Source organism: Xyrauchen texanus, chromosome 40 (assembly GCF_025860055.1).
Source record: "Xyrauchen texanus isolate HMW12.3.18 chromosome 40, RBS_HiC_50CHRs, whole genome shotgun sequence".
Taxonomy (NCBI): domain Eukaryota; kingdom Metazoa; phylum Chordata; class Actinopteri; order Cypriniformes; family Catostomidae; genus Xyrauchen; species Xyrauchen texanus.
The window spans coordinates 5,516,964-5,529,192 of record NC_068315.1 but is presented as its reverse complement, the minus strand read 5'-3'; the positions used below and the strand labels follow the sequence as shown (position 1 = coordinate 5,529,192).

General features: G+C 36.9%; 1 protein-coding gene across 1 annotated transcript in view; it reads left to right on the top strand.

The window, feature by feature from the left end:
• LOC127633249 (cadherin-10-like) overlaps positions 1-12,229 on the top strand; it is an 83,018-nt gene that overhangs the window by 63,547 nt on the left and 7,242 nt on the right. Inside the window, exons 8-11 of the mRNA XM_052112200.1 lie at positions 1,157-1,293; positions 2,392-2,510; positions 5,596-5,704; positions 7,189-7,440. Coding sequence (XP_051968160.1) covers positions 1,157-1,293; positions 2,392-2,510; positions 5,596-5,704; positions 7,189-7,440 — 617 coding nt within the window. The remainder of the gene's footprint in view (positions 1-1,156; positions 1,294-2,391; positions 2,511-5,595; positions 5,705-7,188; positions 7,441-12,229) is intronic.

The window sequence follows — 12,229 nt, the reverse complement described above, 5'->3', positions numbered from 1 at the left end:
AAAGTCAGACTTGCAAAAAGTTCCTACATTGCATGATATTAAACTTGTTTAACAAACATTTGCAAAACATGGCAAATTATACTCTCTTCCAGTAATACAAATGATAGCATTAAAGAATTGTTTATCAACTGAGTTGCTAGGAGACGTCTCTGTTGATAGTCAAACACCTGCTATGCAAACAGGAGTTTTGCAGTTTTGTTCCCTTAAATGACATCTTCCGAGATCGGAGAGATCAAGTAGGAATATCCCACATATGACTTTGAATGGAATGCAGTATCAACGGCTGTAGTGAGGAAATGAACTCCAATCCCATGAGGCATCATTGCGAATGATGTAATTGAATTAAAAAATTATGAGAATATGTAAAATAAGTTTATTGCAAAATATTCAGATATATAAAAATATATAATTTGTTTGAGAGTGTAGGGAGATCGACTCAGTTGCATGATTAGTGAGTCATAAGAATAGGTGGTCGCTTCAAAGCTGTTTTTCCTTGGTTTCTTTGATGGGTGGATCATTTCCCATTATGATTATGGGTAGTGTAGATCTTCATCAGGAATTCTGCAAGTAAACCTTTATTTATTTATTTATTATGGTGAAGTATTGCGGACTGATCACTACAACAGGAGCATGTATACTAAATTAAAATCTGAGTATATAGCAGATTGTCTTGAAAGGTTTAGAAGTTATCATTAAAGATATATTCCCATATATATATATAAATGTCTGTACTTCTGAAACCAGACTTTTGCACTATATGACAATTGCTTGGCTGGCTCAGCTTTGGAGAGAGGGTGTATAAAGTTAGCAAAATGGTTGACATCACTTGCGGCACCTTTAGGATGCATAGTTTGTTGTGCTTGGCGTGTTACTAACATCAAAAAATTCAAATTTGAACAAAGAACAAATTTGCTTTCTGTTAGCAATGTCAAATCAAATACGCCCCATCGTTTGAACAAACATTAAACCAGTCTGTGCTCATTTATTTGGGGACAGTTTTGAGCCTTTGATTGGGGATGTGTGATGAAGCCTAAAATTATTCACTTCCTCTGGGCATGTTTACAATGTCTTAATACACTGAGGACATTCTGTCCCTGTGCCTGGACATAATCAGAGCTCCATTGCCTTGCATTCATTACAGTCATTCTTGTTTCAGATACACCATTGATCGCCACACAGACCTGGAGAGGCTGTTTAACATTGATTCCAACAATGGGACCATCATCACACTGCAAGCTCTGGACAGAGAAACCTCAAAATGGCACAACATCTCAGTCCTGGCAACAGAACTTAGTGAGTTTTTGTTGTAAGCCTTTGTTGGATCTCTAGAAATAACTGCTATAATTAAATGGGGTAATGTTCACACATGTTTGGGGAGTAATCAATGCTTCAATTGAGCCAAATTGTTCTGTCAGCTTGTTCCCTTTGCTGCAAAGCTTGCTTTAAAGGCATAATAATAAAAGAAACTGACATTCTGACATTATTTACTCACCCTAATTCTGTTCCAAACCATCTTGTGTTGATATTCTGTGGCACACTGAAAGAAAATTTTGAAGCATTGCCATATGGCTCTTGTCATACAACAACAGTTCATAGTGACCATGTCTGCCAAGCTCCCAAAAATGTCCAAAAATGTATGTATATATAAAAAATATATAAGTAGCTAATATGACTTGCTGGAATTTTAGCCCATTCCTCCAGACAGAACTGGTGTTACTGAGCCAGGTTTGACGTGTTATATTTTTAAAGTATTCTGAAATCATACGATAGCTTTGAACATTCACATCTGCAGAAGCTAATGTATCAGGCCAGTGTTTTCATCGAGATTTCAAAAACATACGGGAGAACCAATTACATTTTTACATTTAATGACCTTGACCTGACATTTATTTTTATCTGGGCATGGACAGGAAGGTTTTCAGTGAATAACGGCTCTTTTCTTCAAAGATTAAAAAACAATCTTCTTTTGTGTTTAATATAAAAAAAAAGAAAAAAAAAAACAGCATACAGGTTTGGAACTATTCCTTTAACAATTCAATTTCACAGCATGGATTCTGAATGAGCTATGGCCTGAAATTTGCATTCAGGGGTTTTGCATATTAAAACCAATGTGTTATAATATGCAAAAACTATATTTTAGACTAAAACTTCTAGAGCCTCGAGACATTTTTAGGAATGGCTTCAACCACAGCTCTACAGTGAATGACTGATGACAAAAATCAAACTGTCAACCTGAGTTGTGGTTTAATTCCTGTTTTTTTTTTCATTCTCCTTAGAATGTATGCCCAGGGTAAAAATGGCTGAAAGATGAAAACAGAGAAACAAAATTAGACAATACAGCTAACTGAATATCTTCCAAATGACTGAAACACATTCATCATTGGCGTCTAGGTACTGCCCTGCAAACCAGAGTGCCAGTGTTCATCAAAGTGCGAGACGTGAATGACAATGCTCCTGAGTTTGCCATGTACTACGAGACCTTTGTCTGCGAGAATGTCAAAGCCGGTCAGGTATGGGTTTTGTTTAGTTTTTTCACTCCAATATTTCCCTAAATACTACTGCTTGTTTTCATTCTTCTATCAAATCAAATCAAATCACTTTATTGTCACTCAACCATATACACATGTGCAATAGTGGGTGAAAGTCTTGGCAACATAGCAACATAGCAGTCATGGCAGTGATGAGACATATACCAATCTACAATAAACATCAGATTTACACATCTAATATACACATAATTACACACAGCACAATATACAAATAATAATATGCAATGTACAGTATACAATACACACACTATTGAATAGACAGTATAAAATAAAACATTGTATATATAAAATATACAGTAGGTTGTATTGTGCTGTATTGACAGTTGTCTGTTGATAGTCAGTTGCCAGTGTGTTCTTAAGAGAGAATGTAATTTATAACAGTCCAGTGAGAGATTAATAAGATTAATAAAGTGCAGTGCTGATGTATATTGATTGTGAGAGATCAAGAGTTCAAAAGTCTGTTTGCTTAGAAGCTGTCATGAAGTCAGCTGGTGCAGGTCCTGATGCTGCGATACCACTTGTCTGATAGTAGCAGTGAGAGCAGCCCATGGATCGGGTGGCTGGAGTCTTTGATGATCCTCCGAGCTGTTTTCACACACCACCTGGTATAGATGTCCTATATGGAGGGAAACTCACCTCCGATAATGTGTCTGGCAGTTCGTACCACCCTTTGCAGGGCTTTGCAGTTGAAGTCTGTGCTGTTGCCGTACCAGACGGTGATTCAGCCAGTCAGGATGCTCTCCACAGTGCTGGTGTAGAACTGTGTGAGGATGTGGTGGTTCATTCCAAACTTCCTCAGTCGTCTCAGGGAGAAGAGGCACTGGTCTTCACAATGGCCTCAATGGCCTTCTTCACAATGGCCTCAGTGTGGATGGACCATGGGAGTTCCTCAGGGATGTGGACACAGAGGAACTTGAAGCTGCTGACTCTCTCCACTGGTGCTCCATTGATGGTTATAGGACTGTGTCTCTGTCTTTTCTCCTGAAGTCCACCTCAAGCTCCTTGGTCTTACTGACATTGAGGGAGAGGTTGCGCTCCTGACACCAGCATGTCAGAGTGTGCACCTCCTCTCTGTAGTCTGTTTAATCATTGTCAGTGATCAGACCTACCACCGTCATATCATCAGCAAACTTAATGATGGCATTGGAGCTGTGTGTTGCCACACAATCATGTGTGTATAGAGAATACAGGGGTGGGCTGAGAACACAGCCCTGTGGGGCTCCAGTGTTGAGAGTCAGTGATGAGATGTTGCTGCCCATTCTAAACACCTGTAGGCAAACTGCAGTGAGTCCAGTGAGGCAGGCAGCACAGAGCAGATGTAAACTCTGATTAGTCTCTCAAAGCATTTGCTGATGATGGAGGTCAGAGGAACAGGACGCTAGTCATTTAAGCAAGTGATTTTGGATTGCTTTGTTATAGGCACAATAGTGGACATTTTAAATCATGTGGGGACCACATACAAGGAGAGAGAAAGGTTGAAAATGTCTGTAAAAACTCCAGCCAGTTGGTTTGCGCACACTCTGATGACATGGCCCGGAATGCTGTCTGGACCTGCGACTTTATGGATATTCACCCACTGGAAGGATCAGATTACATCCGCTACAGAGATGAAGAGTGAACTAACCTCTGTAGCTTAGGCCGCGAGAGCTCTCTCCACGAGGGCAGTGTTATTTACCTAGAAACCAGCATAAATGTATTAAGCTCATCCGGGAGAGAGGCAGTGGTGTTCACGGCAGAGTTTTTATTTCCTTTGAAGTCCATTATGATATTGATTATGTGGTGGTGTTGAACTGTCCTTCAATCTTGTCCCTGTACTGGCATTTCGCTGCTCTGATAGTTTTGCAGATTGCATGGTTTGTTTATGCTCCTCCGCATTCCCGGAATTAAAAGCGGAGCACAAACATCGCTATTAATCCACAGTTTCTGGTTGCGGTAGATCCGAATAGTTTTGGTCAGCACTACGTCCTCTATGGACTTCCTGATGAAACACGTTACGGTATCAGAGTAGACCTTGATGTCATCATCAGAGGTGGACCAGAACATCTCCCAGTCTGCGTGATCAAAACAGATTAGTAGCATATAATCTGATTGGTCCGACCAGCTCTGGATCGTTCTGAGGGTGGGTGCTTCCTGTTTCAGTTTCTGCCTTTAAGCGGGCAGAAGCAGAATGGAAGAGTGGTCCGATTTGCCAAATCGTGTGTTGGGGAGGGATTTGAAGTTATCCCGAAAGGGAGAATAGCAATGGTCTAAAACCCAGTCCCCTTGTGTGTTGAAACTGATGTGTTGGCATTATTTCGGTGCTATTGACTTGAAGATTGCTTTGTTAAAGTCTCTGGTCACAATGAATGAAGTTTCCTGCTCACTTATACTCCCATACAGTATCTTGAGTGCCCGGTCTGTGTCGGCTTGTGGGAGGATGGACACAGCTATGATAATAGCTGCTGCAAATTCCCTTGGTAGCCAGAATCATCGACACAGATGCATGAGAAATTCCAGATCAGGAGAGCAGAAAGACTTGATAGAATGTACGTTCCTCTGATCAAACCAGGATTTGTTGATCATAAAATGACACCACCTCCTCTGCTTTTACCTGACAGGTCTTTCGCTTTATAAGATTGGTGCAAAGAGAACCCCACGGCATCGATGGCTGAGTCTGGAATCTCCACAGATATCCAAGTATCTGTAAGGCAGATAATGCAGCAGTCCCTCGCCTCTCACTGGAAAGTGATCCGTGCTCTCAGCTTGCAGAGCTTGTTTTCTAGAGACTGAACTTTGCCAGTAGAATGCTGGGTAGCGGAGGGCGATTTGCATGACGTCTTAGTCTGACGAGAATGCTGGTTCTCCTTCCCCTTTTCCGACTACGTTTCCATGGACGGGCTGCCCAGACAAAGGGCTCTGCTGTCGTGTTTGAAAACATATTCTACATGTGTTCCTTAGGGCTCTTGAGTGCAGCATTTGTCGTTGGGATGGTTTTGTTATTTTACAAAGGAAAGTTATATATTAAATTGAATTTCATAAATAATCTCAAAGTATTGTTTCTTTCCAGCTCATCCAGACCATAAGCGCTGTGGACACAGATGAACCTCTTGTTGGTCACAAGTTTGTTTTCAGTCTCAGCACCATCAATCCAAACTTCACTATTTTAGACAATGAAGGTAATTCATATAGAATTATTCACAATCACATTGTTGTTTCCATGGTAAACAAATACACAAACGTTTGGGAAAAAAAGAATAAGAAACAATGGCAAAATTGTTGGTATTGGGGCAAAATTGTTCGTCGTAATTTAAGTTATATATACAAATACAGTATATGCATCTATATATATATATATATATATATATATATATATATATATATATATAAATTCACAAGCTAATTATTTTTTTAATATATATACAGTACATATATTTTTATTATGGATTTTAATATTTAGAAGGGTAACACAATAACATCTAAATGGTAACACTTTACAATAACATTCTTTTTGTTTTACCAATGGGGTAACACTTTATTTTACATAGTCCTGTACTTAAGTGGACTTCATGTGTATCTACATACCTTGTCCATATGTACCTTAGTTTGAATTAACTCTCTAGTTCACAGCTTAAATACATGCATTGTATGTAGATACACATGAAGTCCACTTAAGTACAGTCTTGATACACTTTATTTTACGTAGCTTATACCTGTGTAATGTTCTGTAATTTTAATGTAATAAAGAAGCTAATGCATGTATTTTAGCTGTGAACTAGTGGGTTATTTAAGATGGATAAGGTATGTAGATACACATGAATTGCACTCAAGTACAATCTTGATACACTTTATTTTATGTTACATACATGTAATGCTACAAAACGTACACATTTGCCATGTGTAACTGCAGACCTTAGTAGCCTAATATATTTAAGTACTTCTTGTTACATTGTGTGGTACTAAGTACTTTCTTACATAATTACAGTGTACCAAGTTTGTAACATGTATGTAACAGACTCGGTTTGTTACATATGTGTAACAGTAGCTGCCTATTACATGTGTGTAATTACAATCTGTAAGTACAGGCTGTACCATAACTTAGTTACCTGTTAAATACATTTTGGTACATGTAATTACAACGTTTATTACTAAGTAATTAACTAAGTAATTACTCTGTATCAAGGACTACGTAAAATAAAGTGTTACCAATAAATTAAATGCATTATGTATCGTGAAATAAAGAGTAATAAATAAATAAAATAATTTAATTGTGCAATCTTGGTTAATGTTAATTTCTAAATACACTTTTGTTCATTATTAGTAAATGCTAGTACATAATGCATTGATGTTAACATATACAACTTTAAATTAACATTTCAACAACAAATTGAACCAAGCTGAATAAGTCCTGTATAAATAATGTTCATTGTTATTTAATGTTAACACAGTTGGAATCTGTTGATAAAAATCAACCTCTAGGACATAATATTGCTCCCCTTTATTTTTGTATTTTTTATATATACCTTTCATTACACATAGTGATTTACACATTAAACCTTTATCTAAAGATGGGATTCAATATTCAAGCTTCGCAAACAACAGTATAGAGTCAGCATCTGGATTATGTATTTCTCTCAATCATGGCACAATTTTCTTCCTCCAGATAACACAGCAAGGATTTTAACACGCAGAGGTGGCTTCAAAAGAAGAGAGATGAGCTCGTACCTGCTGCCTGTTGTTATCTCAGACAACGATTACCCAATCCAGAGCAGCACCAGCACGCTGACAGTCAGGGTCTGCGCCTGCGACAGCCGTGGGAATGTGCAGACGTGCAGTACGGAAGCCCTGCTTCTCTCAGCCGGACTTAGCACCGGAGCTCTGGTGGCCATTCTACTCTGCATTATAATATTACTGAGTAAGTCTGAATCGAACATTAATCCACAAGCTCTTACTTCAAATCAGCACACTTGCACGATGCTTGAAAATGTAATGCAATTACAAAGTTATTAGTTGCTTTAATGAAATACTTTTCATTAAAAAATGTGTGTAATGAATTACATTTTGTATTATTTTAATCACATTACAGTTAGGCCAACTGAATTCCAATTATGTTACAATTACATTACTTGAGTTACACATTTCTAAAATAATATAATCTGCATGGAAATAATTTAAAACATGACTTACATTCATATGTGTGTCTGTGACAGCTGATGGTATTATGTGGTGCTGAGTGTATGACTTGCACATGAAAATGGACAAGGACAAAATACAGACATTATTTTGAATTCATTGAATGGCAGAAAAAATATTTTCTGTGAAAAGTGTTAGTAGGTATTTTAGAAAGTAACCTGAGTAAATGAGTAATCTGATAACAGTTCTAGAAAAGTAATTAGTAATCTCTAAAGCATTACTTTTTACATAACTTAGCAAACACTGCATAGCCATTTTTTTTAATAAATTATTCAGTTCCATTTGCATTAACTGTACTCTTGATTCCATTATAATGGAATATATTTTACTTAAAAAAAGTCACATCTTGCATGTATTTTGATGCTTAAATGTACAGGACTCTCATACTGAACTAAGCAGCTATGATTTAGAAACAGTCTTTGGGCCATTTTGGACTTTAAAAACCATAGAGCCGTGTTTTTTGCATACTGCTTACTCTAATTTGTGATATTAAACCTCTAACCATATGCGGTTTATTTTCTCAAAAGCATTCCATATAGCCAAAATGCATATAAGATCTATGAGCAATATATGGGACACCAAAACAAAATGTACAACAGGAATGAGAATATTGGACTCAATAAAAAAAATTGTCAGAAAAAATGACCAACCCATTCTCACTCCCCAAGTGTCAAATACTGCCGTTTGTGCAAGTGCCCAGGTGTCAATAGGTGGACACCAAAACCACCCTTTGGCGTCAGTTTCTGATGCTTCCGGAAAGCTATTGCTGACAAACGTTTAGCGTCAATACTGACGCAAAGGGAATCAGATTTTTATTATTGTCAAATTATATGTTGGGGTAGAATTTTGTCATTCTGACATGATATGTAGGGGTATGATTTTCATTATGTTTGATATCAGCCATGTTTATTTATTACAATGGTAAAGTTGAGTTTAAAAAGCTGCCGTTTTAAAACTTTCACGTTCTACAAAAAAGCGATTTTATGTACCATACTGTACGTTCCATTTAACCAAATGTATATATTTTTTTAATATTATTACATCTCCATAATATGCCTGTTAATAGTTATAGAAGTGAATTGAGCAAGAAAATATGTGATTTGTTTTTCCATTGGCATGGAAGCCATCTAGAATAAAGTAAGCTTATCCAGTCTCACTATTGTTAGTGTTTGGATATGGGTAAGAGAAACTTATCAGCAGTTACAGAAAAACTTCAATTTTAGCACGGATCACCAATCGGACGCAATAAGCACTGGAGTGAGCTATATACGAGTGAAAATTAAACTATGATTTTTATAATTCTGTTGATTATCCACGCATGACTGACAAGTCTATCCTTTTGGGAAGGCACTGCCCACTAATGGCCATCCCTGGTGATGAGATTGAAAATAAATGTAGTCCAAGAGTCGATTCCATCCACTCCAATGGCTGGAGTCGGGAATCAGAGTCGACTGCAAAAAACCAAACATACCTACGCTCTAGTAAAAAATTATAAAATCACCACCACGAGACGGCATCAGCGCGATGTCAAACACCATTGGCTCTCATATGTTTTGTGACTGATTACAATGAGCTCAAGTTCGGATGTATCTTTTGAATGAGATGTTTGATTGGATGGTGCTGCATTCACGAAGGTGGGAGATATTCAGCTATTAAAATCTTCGGTTTCACTCTGTTCCTCACACAATGCTATTTTATGATTTGGAATTATTATGCTTTTGTATATTTTTTATGTTAAATAAGTGATTGTGACTGTACTTTTATCTGCTTGTTATGGATTTAATATTGTTGATAATTAGTTAGGTTTAGGCATAACGGTAGGGTCAGATGCTTAATATATATATATATATATATATATATATATATATATATATATATATATATATATATAATTTGTAATGTTTCTAAATTTACCCGACCCCATCCCTAAACCTAGCCAATTGTCAATGATGTTAAATACGAAACCTCATTCATAATTTATATCATTGATAATTGGTTTGGTTCATGTATGGGGTTGGGTTGGGTTAGGGGGATCTAAAATAATCGACATGATCATGTAATATTACCACACTGATATACTTGTAAGTATAATAAAACATATTGCGGTTAAATACATGCAAAGCTATCCGAAGATTGGCAGTGATGCCTCCCTCTGCGTGCGTCAGATACAGACACCATAGGGTGCTTTTGGCGTCTGTAGACTGACGTGCTGGTCTCTTGCACATGTAGCAGCATTTGAAGACTGAGAATGGTTTGAAATTACACATTTAACGACACTCTTTTTTTTCTATATATATATTTTTTAATGCAATCGCATAGCTTATATTTAGTCCTGACAGGATCTCAGAACCATACTAAAGATATTTCAAATCCGTTCTGAGGACATGGACCAAAAATAAAATTTGTACCATTTCTTGTGCTGCATCTGACGAGCAGAACACAATGTGTCCTAACCTCTCATCCTGGTATTCTGATGATGCAGCATGTGTGGGCCATGCATCCTCATTTTATGTTGTTTATTTAGTTATTTATTCATTTTCCATTTGAATTTTCTCCAGATATTTCCTCCAGACAATCAAAAAGTAGGGCACCCCATTAAGACATTACTGTAGGTGCTCTCTCTCTTCTTTTCGCTTGCCTCTGAAAGTGCAGTGGTGTGGAAAAACAGCTTTCTTTATTAAATGTATGCAATTGACAAAAAGGCCTTTGTGTTCTTCAGAGGCTTAAGTAGGTCGCTCGCTTTTTACTGATGTCCTAAACTTGTGCCTCTTTAAAAGGTTATGCAGTATGCAACAGCAGTCGTCAACTGAACAGAATGTGTCTGTGATGCTTTGGAATAAAAAAGGGAAAATATGTTGTGCTTAAGTTAAAACATCTATCAATAAGTAATTGCTGAAACTGCTGTTGAGTGCATCTCTCAAGTCCCCAATCTAACCTGAGGCAATCTGTCATCGTTCTGCATTTTATATCCGCCTCTGTACGACACTGTTAAACTTAATATTTTCAGGAACTTCAGGTACACTTAGCTATTAATTATTCATGTTGGCTAAAGTGTGCTATGTTTGTTTGGTAGTCTTTAGTGTTGTTGTTTTTTTTTTTGTTTTTTTTTTATAGGGGACATATCATGGGAAACATGATTTGTATTGCTCTGTCGACATACATGAGTTTGATGTATTACATATTTACAATGCATTTATACCTTTATAGAAACTAAGCTGCAAAAACAAGACTTATAAATAAAGGCTATACAATGCTTGAAGACTCAAATATTTCATACAAAGGTGTACACTACAGTGTTCAAAGACAAAGGACAATTGGCTCTAACAAGGACAGAAAGAGATGTGGAAGGCCAGATGTACAACTAAACAAGAGGATATGTACATCAGAGTCTCTAGTTTGAGAAATAAACCCCTCACATGTCCTCCGCTGACAGCTTCATTGAATTCTACCCGCTCAACACCAGTTTCATGTACAACAGTAAAGAGAAGACTCAGGAGTGCAGGACTTATGGGAAGAATTGTAAAGAAAAAGCCACGTTTGAAACAGAAAAACAAATAGAAAAGGTTAGAATGGACAAATAAACACAGACATTGGACAACAGATAATTGGAAAAGAGTGTTTTGAATCTTAACCCCATTGAGCTTTTGTGGGATCAGCTAGACTGTAAGGTATGTGAGAAATGCCCGACAAGACAGTCACATCTATGGCAAGTGCTACAGGAAGCGTGGGGTGAAATGTCACCTGAGTATCTGGACAAACTGACAGCTAGAATGCCAAGGATCTGCAAATCTTTCATTGCTGCAGGTCGAGGATTTTTGATGAACTCTTTGAAGTAGTTTAAGAAGTTCTGAAAAAAAAAATTATAATTGTAAATCTGTGCATTATTACAAACTTTTGGCCACCAGTGTAGTGCTAAATAAGAGTTTATGTATATATATTTTTTAGCAATTTTATATTTATGTTATTTACTATATGAAATTGTATATATTGATATATCGGCATTGTATCGGCCTATCAGCCACCCTGCTCTCTGGATACAAAAACATATCAGTCGACCACTAGTTTACATGACCTATTCTTTGGGAGAAACCTAGGAGTGTTAAACCAATTTCTCTTAATCCCTTAAGTGGCATAAGGAAATCAGTGTTCTAGTTTACATGACATTTCAGAACACCGCTTTCTGCAAAAACCCTAGAATAAACTGTTTTCTTAAGTTCATGTAAATATGGTTATTTACATAATTTAAAACATGAGAATATGTTTTATTAATTACAATAGGAAACCCAAAAAGAGTTTTTCAAAAATAGCCCATTGCAACTTTTTTTGATAGAGCATTACTAATGACTGAATTTAAACTATTAGGTCCTTCGAACATTCCATATTTCTAAGGCCACCATGAGTCTGTGATTTTTGAATCCTTGTGGTTTTTGTTGGTTCCAAATTGTATTCTAGAAAAAGAGAAATGCAAACCTGTTGATGAATCAGGATTTCTGTAAGAAGGTTTTATGGAT